At 35.0% G+C, this 17,563-nt stretch overlaps 1 protein-coding gene across 1 annotated transcript in view; it reads right to left on the reverse strand.

The window, feature by feature from the left end:
- Positions 1–17,563, reverse strand: part of CNTNAP4 (contactin associated protein-like 4) — a gene marked incomplete at its 5' end in the record, with an annotated part of 84,641 nt that overhangs the window by 42,397 nt on the left and 24,681 nt on the right. The window contains 4 exons of the mRNA XM_010014665.1: positions 1,238–1,435; positions 6,062–6,181; positions 8,038–8,144; positions 15,849–16,020. Coding sequence (XP_010012967.1) covers positions 1,238–1,435; positions 6,062–6,181; positions 8,038–8,144; positions 15,849–16,020 — 597 coding nt within the window. The remainder of the gene's footprint in view (positions 1–1,237; positions 1,436–6,061; positions 6,182–8,037; positions 8,145–15,848; positions 16,021–17,563) is intronic.

The following is a 17,563-nucleotide window of genomic DNA, read 5'->3' on the forward strand; positions in this document are numbered from 1 at the left end:
CTACCCTCCCTTCTTCTCCAACCTAATTTTTTTCATTTTGTTTCCAGCTTGATCACTCTGCTGAAACTGCTGAATTGAGAAGCTGGGGTTTATTGTTTTTTGGGTGGATTCCACTTAGTGTGTGTGCCAGCTAACAGTTAGAAGATATGTAATGTCTAATACCAACAGGAATCTTGAAACCCTTTGCTTGGTGTAAACCAGCCTTTAGAACATCTAACCACAACTTTAATTTGGAATCTGTAAGTAAAAGGAAGGCAAAGTGCGGCATCTTAAGGAGTAAGTTTATCTTTTATGCTGTAGGGATGTTTTTAAGCAGATAATTATGCCAAGAGTCAATTCTAGTCTAAGAAGCCCAGTGATGTCCATGACAGTATTAAGGAGAAAGAATATGTATGGAAAGAGTTTAGAGACAGAACCAGAGATTGTTGCAGTCAGAGACCTGCTTTACGCTTAGTAGGAAAGGATGCCATTAAATCAATTTGAGTAGTTTCAGAATTTCTGGTGGTCAAGTCAAACAATTTCACATAGTTTTCAAACGATGGTAAACACTCAGATTTTTTCTTCCACATTATTTGGAGTATTTAGAAGGAATTTTAATAATAAATTCTATTAACAGTAGCTCTGTGTCAGTGAGTTAAGATTTAAATAGACTGCATAAACTTTATTTTAAGTACTTCAGAGTATCTTCATTCTTTTTGCCCTTAAAAAATATATACTTTTGTCAATAATCCATATTTTAATAAATCCTTTTTTTTATGAATGCCTGTGCTGGACAGTGGAAATTTAATGTTACCAATGCTTTTTGTCAAGCACTCACAATATGTTTAAGTGTTCAAAAACATTCAGCAATAAAATTCTGCTGATATCTATGCTCTAATTTGTGTTCTTTTAAGGAGATATTTCCTCAGTAATTCCTTCATTAATATTTAGAGGTCCCTGGAAGGCAGACCAACAAGAGCTTTGTTAATAATAATCTCTGTTAATTTAAAAGACTTATGAGAGAAATTAACTTTGAGAACACTTAATTCTGTGAATGAAGATCATTATAAACTGCCATTCATGTTTTTCTGGTTCAAATATCTCTTGGTAACTTACAGGAATATGAGCACTAGACAGCTGAAGTAGTTCAAGCTCTGTAGCAGCAAAATGTTATAACCTTGATAGAAATAAATACCTATAGTAACTAGCAAAATAAAATATACTATACAACATAATAAGATATGTTTGCTTTACTTACCTTGCTTATCTAAAAGCCTTGACTTTTTGCAGTGGTAAGCAAACTCCTGTTCACAGTGCTCTGCATGATTAATTGTAGCCTGAAGCTGGTCTAGGCTGGCAGAATACTTGAAAAACACAGTGTGGGGGTTCTCACGATTAGCGGTTTTGACTCTGCTTAGGTTGGTGTTGTTATGCTGCATAATTGTCCATGTTGCATCTTTCAAAACACATGTAAAAAGTAATAAAGAATGAGAAATAGCTGCATAAATTGCTAATGGAAAGAGAATGTTTAACGAAATTAACCAAACTTTAAGGTGACTTCTTTGATCACAAAAAGTGCTTTTGGCATTACAAACAGAGACACAAGTCTGTACATTATCATACTATGACTGGAACAGGTATTGAGCTTGTTATGATTATTGAGTAAGAAAAGCATAAGTGAAAACATCTAAATAATGGTCTCTACAATAAGATACATTTTACTTGATAAATTGCAATCAATGAATAAAAGGAAATAATGTTTATTATTGCTACTTTTTTGCCTGTTTTTTTATATAAAATAACAGTAAATTCTAGTCTACATTCCAATTACATTACAACTGTAATTTAAATTAATTTATTCTGTGTGAGAAAATGGCCTACATACTTTTTCTAATATATAAAGAAGCAAAAGCAGCTTGCAAATACCACATTCACTATAAAACTCAGATTACATGAAGGTGAGTTATCCTAGCCATTTAAAATCAAGTTGTAGTAATTATGTGAAGTACTATTCAAACCTTGTATTTAGTCAAGAACTAAGAAGCACAGTTTCCAAAGGTCAATAGAAAGTTTCTTCCAAACATATGTCATGATATGGATTTATGGCAACCACCATGGTAATTGCTACTTGATTTGGCACTGTAACATGGTGAATACCAGTTCAGAACTGAGAGTTGAATTTCCCTGAAAAACATATACTGCTCTTCAGTCAGCTTTTGATTCAGATACTGCTGGGTATGTCAGCTATGTACTTCACTGTATTGTGTAGACAGACTATGATTCATATCAACTGCAGCATGCAAAATACTTCCAAATTATTTACTCCAGAAACAATTAAACTGTCTTCAAGATTGCTTTTTCCACAAATCACTAGTAAATACTCAGCACTCCAAATATTATTTTTAGAAAAACATGTTCTCAAGAAATGCTCCTGTAATAAAAGAGCAGAAAATACTTGCATATAAATATACATATAATTCACGTGGTTGATCAATAAACAATATATTGCATGTTTATAAAAGGTATGTGCTAAGATGTAAAGTCTGCTGTGAAACAGACTTTCTTCAACTTGGAGCCATGTTGCTTACACTAAGGAACAAAGCAGTTCAACAGTTTCACAGTTATCTTGATATTCTTTCATTAAAATTCATCTTTTACTGTCCTACAGCAATGATAGAATGCATTTTTAATTGTTAAAGCTTACTACAATGCAAAATCACACAGATCAAAACCTAAACTTGGAATTACAATATTTATATGAAAGCATTACTTTAAAAGCTACTAGAGATAATGGACTAATTATTGTATATTTACTTTGAGACTAGAAAAATAATTTTTTTGTACAGTGAATCACAGGAAGAATAAAACTGGCAGGTACAATAACACAGGAATGCATTGCTCACTCTGTCCTATTCTTTGCATACAAGGAAATCTAACATTAGTGTCCTGGTTTCAGCTGGGATAGAGTTAATTTTCTTCCTAGTAGCAGGCACAGTGTCCTATTTTGGTTTTAGTCAGAGAATGCTGTTGATAACACACCAATGTTTTAGTTGTTGCTCAGTAGCACTTACCCTGATCTAGGACTTTTCAGTCTCTCATGCTCTTCCAGTGAGGAGGGGCACAAGAAGCTGAGAGAGAGCAAAGACAGGACACCTGACCCAAACTAGCCACAAGGATATCGTGTACCACAGGACATCATGCCCAGTGTATAAACTGGGGGGGAGTTACACAGAAGGGATGGATCGTTGCTCAGGCTGGGCTGGGTATTGGTCAGTGGGTGGTGAGCAATTGTATTGTGCATCACTTGTGTCTATTGTTTGGTTTTTTTCTTTACACTTTTTTATATTCTCTCTCCTTGTTATTTCCCTTATCATTGTTATTAATAGTAGTCTTAGTATACTGTACTTCAGTTATTAAAGTGTTCTTATCTCAGTCTCCGAGTTTTACACTGTCTCAATTCTCTTCCCCATCCTGCCCAAGGAGGGAGAAAGGAGTAGAAGGTAAGCGAATGGCTATGTGGTATAGTTGCTGGCTGTTTTTAAACCATTACAACCAGATGCTCTGCTTAGAAGTACAGAGATTACTCCCTTCATGTTTTTTGAAATATAAATTGATCCAAATATATGTAGTTGATAAAGGCTCATGTGATTTTGCTGTTTTGTACATTTACTATACCTCCTTATGTATGAATAGGAAAGCACTGAGCTTACTCTGTTTCAGCTTCCAGTCACAAAGCCTATAACAATCTGACTCCCATGACTAAAATCGACTCAAGGTAGGGCTGAGCAGGCTCCTTGTTAAAGCCAGTCTGGGTCAGGTGAGTTGAGACTCATCTTCACTGTATTCTTGTATCTTGATGCCCAATGTAATTTGAGTACATATAAGAAATAATATTTTTTTCTATCATGTAGTATTGATGATAATATTTCTTATGTTCTAAAAGAAGTATTTTCAACTATATTAAAAAAAAATACAACAAAGTTGTATTTTATTGTATCCCATTAGCTTCCATTGGGCTACACATGGCTGACATTATAAGATATTTATGAAGAGGAAAGAACTCATGGTCACTTAAAGGACAAGTATTCATCAGAAAATTTAAATGAAAAATCAAGGTGAGATCACTATTCAAAATATGCTGTATTACGGGAGTCTATACTCCTTTTTATTATTACTTTATTATTATATTAGTATAACTTTTTAGTTATATTGTTATTACTACTAGCTTTTGATCAAATTATAAAATTTCATTAAGTACACACTCATGGTGTCAAAAAGCAGATGGCAAACAGGTTTATTTTTTTTACGTACACACATACACAGACAAAAATGTATCCAAATGCTATACTGACATAAAAATTAAGACAAACAACTCAGCTATCAGACTTATCATCACACTTGCAAATTTACAAAAGGAAGAAAAGGTCACTGCAGAATTTGGTCATCATATCTGGCAGTGTGAACTGCAGTCTTTTCATTCTGAAAATGACTTCCAAGAATACAACCAGAGAAAGGCACCTCCCTCCCATCTGCCTGAAAATAGAGCTCCATGAATGTCAAAGACAAAGCAGTGCTGTAAGAAATGTGGACATCTGCCTTCCCTGCCTCTGCTGGGAAAAGTGAATACCAGTCATGATGAAACTGGGAACAAAACAAATATGGAAGATTCATCCTGTCAGGTTGCATCTCAAGATGAAGAACTGATCAATGAGGTTTGCTTAATGTGGTGAATAAAAATGATTGAGGAGAACAGTAACAGCTGTTCATGGACACACAAGGATAAATCAGACACTACACTGTACCTTAGAGGGTTATACCCACTGAAAAAAAACCAAAACCAAAACCAAAAAAAAATCCACAGAGTCATCTTTCTGCTATGATTCTTTGATCTCTTTCAGTCTCATAGGGCACTAGCATATTTCTTCTTAAAGGCATGTGCCAATCTGAAATGTGCCCACCATGAGCTAGCACAGTTCACTATAGAAGTCTAAGTCAAGGCCTGACATGGTGAGAGCAGTTAAATTGCACAGACTGATTGAAATGATGAGAATTATATTATAATAAGTATTCTTTAGATCATTGTGAAAAACAGCCAATGCCACTGGCAGGAGGGTCCTGCCAATTCCTAAATATATAGATGTGACTACAAATTGTTTACAAATCAATATAAAAGCTTCTGATATCATTCCTAAGTCAAGTTCTTAACACTTAGGATGTAACTAAATAATTCAAGTATAGCTTATTTATGTAGTTATTCAAACAGTTATAACTGTGTAAAAATATATTTTTGTCACATAAAACAATGAAGTCTTTTCATCATCATGGCTGGAAAGCAATTCAAATAAATAGAAGCTAGGCAAAAAGAAGAGGAAACAGACACAAATAGAATACTAATTTCAAAAAACCATTTAAAAGTAATCTTCATTGAAAGGAAATATACCAGTAGGCATTCATAGACAACTGGTTTGTTATATAACATACAGACAAAAAACTCTGATATCTAAACATTCTAGTGATGTGAATGGTGTTTCAAAGAGCAGAAAAGGAGGCAAAGTGCCTGAAAGTGAGGTTGTGAGAGTCCCAATGGTTACATTTCCATTCTCCAAAAGATCTATTTGCAATTTAAAAAAATTAATCTTAATGTCTATACTCCTCATAACAATGGCCAGTTCTGAATTTCATTTTTTCAGAAGGCTACCTGGAAAAATCAGTATTTTTCTCATAAAATATAGCTTATTTCTCATTCTCTTAAATGTTCTCAAGAAGCTGTACCTTCAGTGAAAACAAACCTGCTCCCCAAAAGTGAACTAGTATGACATGGTCTCCATACAGAACAAGTCTCATTTACGCGAAACACAACAGAAACGCAGTGTTAGATTCACAGCCCGTATCCTGTTATTAGTCTAATTTCTCAGCCTAATTCTTTGCTAAGTATTCTGAGCTAAGGAGTCACCTTCATTTTGTTGTGTATGTATACATTAAACTTAAGAGGTACAGAGGCTTATTACTTGATAACTCGTGTTTCAATATAATGAGCATGCATACAGACCCAGCTGCAAGTTAAGAAAGTTTATCACCTCACCTGTCATATTACAGTATACAAGAAACGGTCCCAATGGGCCACTTCCATCTGAATCAATATTGTAAAAGCCTGAAGTGTTGCCTCTGTGCTTATAGGCTTCACATGATTGCTCATAGATGGCTGTAAAAGAACAAATTCCATCACAAATGTAATGACATAATTTTTCATTTTAGTCGAGGAATTTAGAAAAAAAGCGTGTGGAGCCTGTCAATGGGGAAAAGAAGTTGTGTGTATTCACTGCTAAAGAATACAGAAGAAATCACATAACCAGGACTATATTTTCATTTGTTTCTGTAGAGAGCATTTAGTTTTATGTATTGAGATCACAAGGGGCATTTTCAAGCATTTTCTCCCTTATTTCAATCTGGAAACTTCAAAGACAAAACAGTGAGATGCAGGTGAGTAAATGGCTGTAAAACCTGAAAACTAATGTGAATGCCAAGTGTACGACTTAGATCTTTCTAACCAGATTTTGAGGAAACAAACACTAACTACATCAACTAAATCAAATTTTGTTGTTATTACATAAGACAGAAGGCAGGCAGTGTTTCTAGGTGTTCTGATTGTCTCCTGGCATATTTTTTTTTTGGCTTTCATACTTCTTATTTTCTTTCCTGTTTAAATAAAAGTGCATATGACTCATCAGACACTGCAGTAGAAGACCTAAATAAGCAAACACAAAATGAGAGCTCCTTGGTCCTATGTTATGTATACTTTGTATCAGCCAAAATGTAAAGAAAATTCTGTGATGACTTCTTTATGATCAAAAACCTGAGAAAAGGACTTATGAGTCCACATCTGTACTTAAACAGACAGGAAACACTGACAATAATGCCATAGTCAGACTTCATTAGCCCAACTTCTCCTTTAACCATTATAATACTTCCAGCAGTCATACTGTTCTGGTCTTTCTTTTCAAAATTAGACTGTGTGCTCTATCAGTTATTATCAAAACTTGAAAGCACTCTGCCAAAAAAAAAGACCTGTTAGATTCAGACAAAACAAATAATACTGAGTGCTATACAAGTAAAAACAGAACTCTATAACAATTATTAATATTCTAGAAGATTTTGATCTATATAAATTCAGTTTATTGAAATTAAAAAAAGAAAAAAGTACTAGTACAGTAATATTTTAAAAAATATCTGTGATTTCTGTATTTTTTGTTTGATGGTTACTAATATTATATGCAACACCTATGAGAAAAACAAACCATTCAGATTGCTAACTCTATGAAATATTCATAATGAACAAATTATGTAATTTTAAATTAAAATTTGATGGTTTCTTAAGAAAATAGTTTTAGATAAATTTAAGCATTATAAGAGAGATTCAATTATTCGATAATTGTTTTCAAGTAGTGCTTCAGATTTATTCTGTTTCTCAGAATACAGTTAAAGCAGTAAAAATGTAGAGCATTTCCTGTGAAGCTAGTTAAGTTACTTCCATTTTTTGTTTGTTTTGTTTTGTTTGTTAGTTGGGGGGGGTGGCATTTGTTGGATTTTTTTTTTTTTTGGAGGGGAGGTTGTTTTTTAAAATTTCTCCTAATCTAATTCCTGATTCAGCTAACCACATAAATACAGGTTATAGGCCTTAGCATGTGATTTATATGAATGTAGTCCCATTGTCCCTGGAAAAAAAAAAAAAATAAACTGTTGTAATGAATAATGATGAATTACACACATTTCTAAATGATTTGCTGATTCATAAAATGAAGATATATGGATGAAAGCGTATATTACTATCTCATGTAAATTTTGAAAAATGTGAAACAGAAACAGATAAACTTTAGAACTTTCAAGGAGTTTTTGCTGCTACATATTTTATACTCTCAATACCTTTCCTTGAACCAACTTGTGAATATTTACATGACTGAAAAATCTTCTAATATGAATGATCAGTACTAATGTATACTTTTTTTTGTGAAAAACGTTCAACCAGAAGTAAGGAACAGTCAGAAAACATCTTAGACTTACGATAGTGGCAAGTAGCTCCGTTGTATCCGGTATTGGCACAGTTGCAGTAGAAGTTGTTCCAGGACTGTGAGCACTCCCCACCATGTTCACAGTAATTAGGCAAACACCTAAAATGAGAAAAAAAAAATAAAAAAAGAGCATTTTCACTCTCTTTTCCATTTATTTACGTGTCACTAGTACTTACCAAGGGATGCAAAATCATGGAAAAGAAGTACAATAACATGAAGTCCTCAAGTTCATTGGGAAAGATGTTAATGTAATTACTAGAAAATTTAGAGGATTTCTCTTCATCTTCCCTGCTACCCCTATTGCCTATAATAAATATATTAATTATGGGATAAGCCTGTGAGAACAGAAATAAAGTGTAAGTTGCATAATTGCTACTTATTACCATTCAGCTATCTGCAATGCAGTACAGAAAAACTGGTGAAAGATTTACATGTTGATAATTCACTGGCAATTACTACAACTGATAGCATTTCTTCAACAAGTCACAACAAAACAGCACCACAATTATATTATTTTACAAACAATAGAAAATAATTTTTAAAAATCACAAAACAAATAAAATTTATGACAATACCCGGGAGCTGTTTCTTTTTCTAACATCATGATTACTTACTATTCTAGAAAGAGTAAAATGTTCAGTGCATCAGTTCTGTCACAAGAGGTAATTACCAATAAAGCAATTTTTTATTTCGGTGATATGAACAGAAACCTGAAGAATTCTGCTAGTTTTCTTCTGGATTTAGAATGATTGGCTGCAAAGAAAATTTGTCTGTAACTGCTTAATGGTTAAGACTGCAGCACTATACCTAGATATAAAATATAGCAGAAGATGAAAAAAACACCATATTTATCTTTTTATAAACACAACTGAAACTATACTGAAATAGAGTGGCGCACTTTAACTATTTTTTCATTAGTTTTTCACCTTAGAAATTAGTTAACATTCCAGTTGCAGTGAAAGCATATGTATATGCATGTGTATGTAATAGAGCTCAAAAACATAAAAAGGCTTAGTTGTGAACATTAAGCACAGGAAAAAGAAAAACAGGCCCACTAATATTCACATGATCTTAAAATACCTTTTAGTTCATTGAAGAAATCTTAGCATGGTATTAAATTAGCATTATAAGAAGTCCAGCAGTTCACAAAGTTGCCCTATGAATAATTCAGGAATTCAGGGCTTTTGTACACTTACTTCTCCTGGCTTTCAAAGAATTTTATCTTTCTTTCATGTTTATAAACAAAGATATGCAGAGGTTTTCATAGAAAAGAAGAATAAAAAAGAATAGCAGGTGAAGTGTACATAAAGTAAGTAAAGTGATATAGGTCACCTATTTTCAAGGAAATAAGTGATACTCTTGCAAATTAAAGAGCTGAACTTGTATCATACCTATTATCTCACTCGCAGAATGTATCTGTAGGACAAGTTTGTACATGATATATGTCTCAACGAGCTCTAGTTTGGAACATAAGGAATTTTAGGCACCGGTGTTATAATTGCTTTGATATTAAATACTTTGTTTGAAGCAATTTAGGAAACGTGTATAGTAATAATTCTTAGGATAAATGCTTTATTTTGCTTTCTACAGGTGTGACTAGTCATCAGTTATTCTGAATATACATCTACTTTAACTTAATTGCCATTTAGGTCTTTTGGTGAATCCCTCTGACCGCTGCTACCCTTGCATGTATTTCAGTCACAGTTTTTCTTGTCTTACTACTTTCTGATAAAGAGCACAATCTCCAAAGTGTGATTTACATGGTACTTACTTGTATTGACTTCCTGTCCGTATTAATTAATCATCCTAATCATGTTCACAAAATGAAAAGCTTAGATGAAATTGATGATGCTTGAAAAAACTTTAAGAGAAATTAAAACAATGTAGCATATATTTAAAATCTTTTATCATCAGATTTTGCATCTTCTCTCTGTTTCAGAATGTATATTAGAAAGTAACCACTTGCTATATGAAAGCAACCTGCTGCAACCCTACCCAAAGCAAGATTCAGAACAGTGTGTTCTCTAAGGAAATTAATCTTCTAACAAAAATACTTCTTATATTAGAAAATGTATTTCTAATACTTCATATGTAAAAGGTAATTTTTTGATTTCTTTACCATGTCTGCTTAAAACAGAAAAAAAGACAGCTGGTAAGTATTTACCACATATTATTTGATGGTATGCTTTTAAGAGTGTGACACCTGAAAATGGTATGTGATTTAAAACCAAGGTAGCAGGCTAATAATAATCATAAACTAAAATTCAAAGCAGAACAATAGTTTAGCACATGAATATACTTTTGACAAAAAGGGGGGAAAAAGAGAACTTTAGATGCCGAGTATCTGCTAAATACATTTTTGTGTACTATCATGGTCCCAAACTATGGCTAAAACAATCTGAAAGAATAAACAGTTTTTCTTTCTTTAGCCTTCAATTAAAAAAAAAAAAAAAAAAGAGAGAAGTATTTGAAAACTGCTACAGTGCCAGTGTTTCTTTGTTATTTTCTTTTCTTTTTTTTTTTTTTTTTTACATTAAAATAATTTATTCTGGTTTCTGTAAAACACACAGCTACTAGGACACCAAAAGTAGTAACACCTAGTAGGCAATCATATATTTCTGTTTAGAGCTTGATGTAATTATGGCAGATTCAGCTGGTATTCTCTCCTCAGACTAACTTTGTAAGGCATTTAGAATGACGTGTTATTTTGTCACTGGCTTATGTATAATTAGTAGTTATAAAATCAATATATAATAATAAAGGAGCTGAGAGAACAGATATTAAGAAGAAATATATGAAGAGAAATAATTGCATGCCCAAGAGGTATATGAGCAATGGAACAATATAAAGATACTACACAATGAAAAGGCTGTATGAAGGAGCATGGGGAGAGCAATGACTTATGTCCTGGTTTCAGCTGGGATAGAGTTAATTTTCTTCCTAGTAGCTAGCACAGTGCTATGTTTTGGCTTTAGTCTGAGAATATTGTTGATTGCACAAGGATGGTTTAGTTGTTGTTCAGTAGTGCTTTTCAGTCTCTCATGCTCTGCCAGTAAGGAAGGGCACAAGAAGCCGAGTTGGAAGCAGAAGCAGGACAGCTAACCTGAACTAGCCAAAGGGATATTCAGTATCACAGCGTAACATACCCGGTATATAAGCTGGGGGTGTTACCTAGAAAGGACTGATCACTGCTTGGGGCTGGGTATTGTTCACTGAGTGGTAAACTTCTGGGTTTTTTTTTTTTCTTTTTCTTGTTTTTATTTTTTATCTCTCTCCTTGTTATTTCCCTCAGTGGTAGTAGTAATATGTTGTAGTTTAGTTATTAAACTGGTTTTATCTCAAAACACAAGTTTTACATTCTTCAATTTTCCTCCCCATCCTGCCCAGAAAGGGGGAAAGAGGAAGGATGAGTGAGTGTCTGTGTGGTACTTAGTTGCCAGCTGATTTTAAACCATGACAACTAGAAGGAGTCATAATAACTTTAGTGTAAGAGCAGAAATTGAAAATGTATTTTAAATGTGTGTGTGTATATATATATATGAGATAAACAATTGGCTTAATAGATTTTTTCCATTTATTTACTCTGCATATAAATTCAGATGATTATGTAAAAAGTAATTTTTATTTGTGTTCATGCACTTCAAATGTGTAAAACTATTACATTTAGTGATTCATTCTTTTCCTACTACTAAAGCCACCAATAAAACCAGAATTTGGGTCAGACTTTATTATTTGGTATTTTAGATGAAAAATCTCCCATAAAGACTCCAAAACAAAGGAGTGGTTGATTTCTTTCAGCTGGAGGAGGGATATCCACCATCAGGAGCACAGTGGCAAAAACGCTGATTACTTTAGCTTTGGCAACCATAGACATGTCAAAATCATTGTAGGAAGCAAATATTTTCTCACAAGTGATATAATGCACAAGATATAGAATCGTAGAATCATAGAATGGTTAGGGTTGGAAAGGACCTTAAGATCATCTAGTTCCAACCCCCCTGCCATGGGCAGGGTGACCACACACTAAACCACCTCACGCAAGACTCCGTCCAACCTGGCCTTGAAGACTACCAGGGATGGAGCATTCACAGCTTCCTTGGGCAACCTGTTCAAGTGCCTCACCACCCTCACTGTAAAGAACTTCTTCCTTGTATCTAACCTGAACTTCCCTTTTTTAAGTTTGAACCTGTTACCCCTTGTCTTATCACTACAGTTCCTAATGAAGAGTCCCTCTCCAGCATGCTTGTAGGCCCCCTTCAGATGCTTGAAGGCTGCTCTGAGGTCTCCATGCAGCCTTCTCTTCTCCAGGCTGAACAGCCCCAACTTTCTCAGCCTGTCTTCATATGGGAGGTGCTCAAGCTCAAGCTACCTATCAGAAATTTTTTAATATATGTAAGGAATTTTAATGTGAAAAAGAAGAATGTATCTTATCTATTGGGATTTATCATGAGATGTAGAATTTGTTTAATAAAAAGACACATGAAGCTGCAGATGTCAAATGCAATGTGACTGTGTGAGGAAAGTGAAAAGAAACAGTCCTGAATCAAGCTGGCACAAGACCAGGAAAGCTTTTCAAAAACAGTCTATTCTGAAATAAAAGGTAATAACTGTAATGAAGTTAATAAAAATGGGTGGATTAATTTTCTATTTGTGTAAGTTAGGAAGACATACGGTAAGCATTCTGAGAGCTTAAAACTGAATGTGGAAGAGCTAGTGTTAGAAAGCTGCAATTGTCAAGATAAAAGACACAAATTAATGTTATCAAATCTTAGAGAAAACAAAACCAACCAACCAAAAACTTTTTATAAAGACTTTTCTTTTTTCCTTTTGATATCCACACATATTTTGATGAACTATGAGAGTATCAAACTCAAAAAAAAAAAAAAAAAGGCTTAATACAGTGACAGAAAGTAATAAAAACACTTTGAAAAAGACTATGGCTGGGAAATCTAAGTGGCTTACAGAAGTCCATAATAAAAAAAAAAGTGGATGGCAGAGGTATTGACATGAAATAAGGATGGTAACTGTCTTCTTATGCAATAAAAATTCAGCAAGATAAAAATATAAGTAAATCAGACCCATTTGATGCACTGCTTAAAAAAAAAAATAGACATTTATTTATCACATTTGGAATATTGTAAATAATGCTGGATTTCTATATATTGACATTTTACACTCATAATCTTGCTTACATCTCTTTTGTTTTGATTAAGAACATACAGATATCCACATTACAATTTTTTTTTACTTGATTTTGTTCCTGATTCTGTCTCTATACTACAAACAAAAAAAGCAAGCAGTGTAATGGAAGTTGAGTAAGTTCAATTCCAGAGTTGAAAAAATAACTTTAATTGCTTTAAAGCTCTAAATGCTTTAGAAGCTGGAAGGAAATGTCATGAAGTCTATCAGAGAGGAGAAGGAGGTGGTAAAAGACGTTTGAAAAGTGAGATGAGTCAAAAGGAGTAGGGTGCAAGAAGCTAAAAAGAAATGTAAATGTATGTTGCATCCCAAATACCTTTTCCTAACGTGTCATATGGTAATGTTTTGACTGAGGCCAAACTGTTTTGTTGTGTTTATCACACTTTCTGCCTATGGCAAAGTCAGGATTAACCCAGCAAGGGAAAAAATAGCACAAAGAATTAGATATATGCAACCGTATATATTCTTAAAACATAATAGATGTAGAAACATCAGTGAGAATACACATTAAAACCTAATTGAAAGGATCACATTGTAGGCAGATTTTTTACCTGCCTTTTGGAGTTTTCTCTCTGTAAACTTTTATGAACAATTAGGCAAAGAACTAGTATTATTTTTGTCTTTGATCTACAAGACATTGTGAATTTCTTCAAAGTAATAGTCTTGATAGATGTACACTGTGTTAGCTGTATTAATGGAAAATAGGTCACAGAAATATGTCTGTGTGACTGAACATGAAATTTGTTATGGTATTGAAGAAGATGTCATAGAGTCAACTAGATTGGAAAAGACCTGTAAGATCATCAAGTCTAGCTGTCAGCCCAGGACTGCCAAGTCCAACACTAAACCATGTCACTAGGGGCCTTGCCTACATGGTTTTTGAACGTTCCTAGGGATACTGATTTCACTACTTCCCTTGGAAGCCTGTTCTGATGCCTGACCACCCGTTTAGTAAAGAAATTTTTCCTAATATCCAATCTAAATCTTCCCTGGTGCAGCTTGAGGCGGTTACCTCTTCTTCTCTCACTAGTTACTTGGGAGAAAAGACCGAAACCCATCTCTTTCTATCCTTCTTTCAGGTAGCTTTAGAGGAGTCCCCCCTGAGCCTTCTCTTCTCCAGACTAAACACCCCCAGTTTCCTCAGCTGTTCCTCATCAGACTTGTGCTCCAGAACCTTCACCAGCTTCACTGGCCTTCTCTGGACACTGCAGCAACAAAGTATCTCTCTTGGTAGCCAGGGTCTCAGAACTGAACACAGGATTCAAAGTGCTGCCCCACCACTGCCAAGTACAGGGAGATGATCACTGTCTTGGTCATTTCTGATACAGGCCAGGATGTTGTTGGCTTTCTTGGCTGCCTGGGCACAAGCTGGCTCATGTTCAGCTCTGTCAATCAGCGCCCCCAGGTCCTTTTCCACAAAGCAGCTTTCCAGCCACACTTCCCCTAGCCTGTAGCTTTGCATGGGATTGCTGTGGACCATGTGCAGGACCGAGAACTTTGCTTTGTTGAACCTCATGCAATTGGCCAGAACTTACTGGTCGAGCCTGTCCAGATCCCTCTGCAAAGCCTTCCTCCCCTCCAGCAGATCAACACTCCAATCCCAGGGTCTGTCTGAACTGGTTTCCCCAAGAAACCCTATTTTTTGAAGTCTTATAATTCAAAGGCCAGCCTTTTTGAGATAAAATGGCAACTTTTGAGGACTAGAAATTTAGGGGGTAGGGGAGAAGTGATTAAAAACACAAGTACATCTTTCCCCTGCCTGTTTTGTTTCTTTAGTGTATCCTTTCAGCTTGGTCCAAGGCAACCTTTTCTGGAATAAAGCAGACTTTGCACAAATGCCTGTGTCTGCACTCTTCTGAATCTACAGCAGACAACTTCTCCTCCTGTTTTCATTTGCCTGTCTGCTCCTTCTCTTATCAGCAGCCTCTGCCATTCTGCAACACCCATTTTGGATCATTGTCTGCCTTCTCCATCTTGAAATCCAGCAATGTCTCTGTCAAGCATTTCAATTTCAAGGAAGGTACATTGTCTTTCCTTCCTGCAGAGGGGGGCCCTTCAACTAGTCACACTCTTTCGGATCATAGAATTATAAAATAGTTAGGGTTGGAAAGGACCTTAAGATCACCTAGTTCCAACCTCCCTGCCATGGATAGATGCTAATACCATCTATTGCAAGTTATGAGCTTAGTTCTGACCGTAGTCTAAAGAAGATTGCTCACTCACTGTGATGTATACTATCTACCGTGTTTCTGGATGGGTAGAATATACAAAACAGCAATAACCTGTAAACAACACAGCATTTCAAAGGGTGAACGGGACTACCTGTCACAGAAGGGGGTTTGTCTATAGCTTTACTTGAAAAGAATATAAGATATTTAAAATTTGTCAGAAGTATCAAATAATTTTAACCCCTGTTACTTTAATTCTTTTCACAGTGCATGGAAATCTAATTGCTGTGCTATGTTTACTGAGTTTATTCTATTCTGGAACTCTTATAGAAGAAGCAGTATACCATTTTACAAATGTTCTGTCTTTTGTCATTAATTCAGTATTGGAAACAAAACATTCAAATAAATAAATATTGAGTAAATATTATTTTCTTACCTGTCTATAATGTCACATAAATCTATCTGAAGGTCACTGAAATTGCCAAAAACATTTTGCTGAACTGAGATCATATCCACTGCTTTGTTATCAATGGAAATAAGTCGCATGCATCCTTGAAAGCCACCAAATGAGGTATTACATTCAGAAATGTTTCCAGTGGTAGGGCAGCCTGAAAGAAGCATAAGACCTGGAGCTGAAAAAAATATTTTATTTAAAGATTTATATATTCCAAAAGTAGACTGAACTATGATAATCTCCAGGTATTATGAAATTTGTGGGTGGAAGACTTTAGCCAGAAGCTCTTCTTATTAGGTATGGTGGTACAACTGTAAGAAAATGCTTCTGTGCAGTCTTACTGTTTTTAAAGTATATGCAAAAGCATCACTAAAGCTTTCAGTACAGGATAACTCAAGCAGAAGTTCCAAAGCAATGAATGGAATCAAGATCTGAACAGATTGACTGACTGACCTTAGTCACAAAATTTTAGTTTACAAGATGCAAATGATGTGGAGCTAACTAAAGTCAAATAAGACAAAAAAAATAGCTACTAAGTACAGTTATTTTAATTTATCAAGATGTCCATAAGATTCCAGGAAGTACTGAAAAAAATTTCTTGATACAGGTCATCAATGATTCAACTAGGAGTGATCCTCTGTTGGACCTGCTACTCCTATGTAAGGAAGAAATGGTTGAAAATCTGAAAGCCAAAGACAGCCTTGGTTGCAGCAAACATGAGACTGTAAAGCTTATACACAGAGAAGAAAGCAAGAAAAAAAAAGTAGAATTACAACCCTCGACTTCAGAGGAGCCAGTTTTGGTCTGTTCAAGACCTGCTTTGAGGATCCCATTAGAAATTGCTTTGGAGAGCAAAAGTGCTGGATATTTTTTCAATAAAAAACTCTTCAGAGAATAAGAAAAGTCAATAGTGATATCAAAATAGTTAAAAAAGTGTGTCAGAAGGCAAACATGGAGTTCCTGAATACGTGAGGGCAGGGGACCTAGTGACAAGGTTCTTGTGAAGAACTAGTTTGTGCAAGGACTTCTTTCTTAATTTTCACTGGTAAAACTAATCCTTAGTTTTCTAATGGTCTAGCAGAGCATGAAGAAGAGACACAGTACCAACAATGAAGGAGAAAAGAGTCCAGGGGGCACCTGCAGGAGCTAGCCAATGTCATTTGAACAACTGCCATTATCATTGTGAAGCCATTATAATTCTAATCCTCAAAAGGGCCTGGCCATTTGGTGAACTTCTTGATAACTGGAAAACGCAGATGTTACACTCATCTTCAAGAAAGGCAAGAAGGAGGGAACACTAAACTAGAGGTCACTCATCCTTACAGCAGTCCTTGGCAAGTTCATGGAGCAAAGCCTTTTAGGGGCCATTTCTTAAACACGTGAAGGACACGAAGGTATCTGGGTAACTTTAGCTTCAAAACTAAATAATGCTGCACCAAGCTCTTTGTTTAATTTGCTGAGCTGATGGGCACTGAATACAAAAGAGCAGTGAACACTGCACACCATGACTGCAGCAAAGCCCCTAACAGTTTTCTATAGTCTCCCTATCAGCAGATTGGTGATATATGGGTGGGATAAGTGGGCAACTGGTGATGCAAAGTCCTGCTTCTCATCAGTGAACAGAAGGTCCTTCAGATATCAGTACTGAAAGCTATTCAGTTAAATGTCTTCATTAATGACCTGGATGATAGGAAAGA

The sequence above is a fragment of the Nestor notabilis genome, unplaced genomic scaffold, assembly GCF_000696875.1.
Source record: "Nestor notabilis isolate BGI_N333 unplaced genomic scaffold, ASM69687v1 scaffold2495, whole genome shotgun sequence".
Lineage (NCBI taxonomy): Eukaryota > Metazoa > Chordata > Aves > Psittaciformes > Psittacidae > Nestor > Nestor notabilis.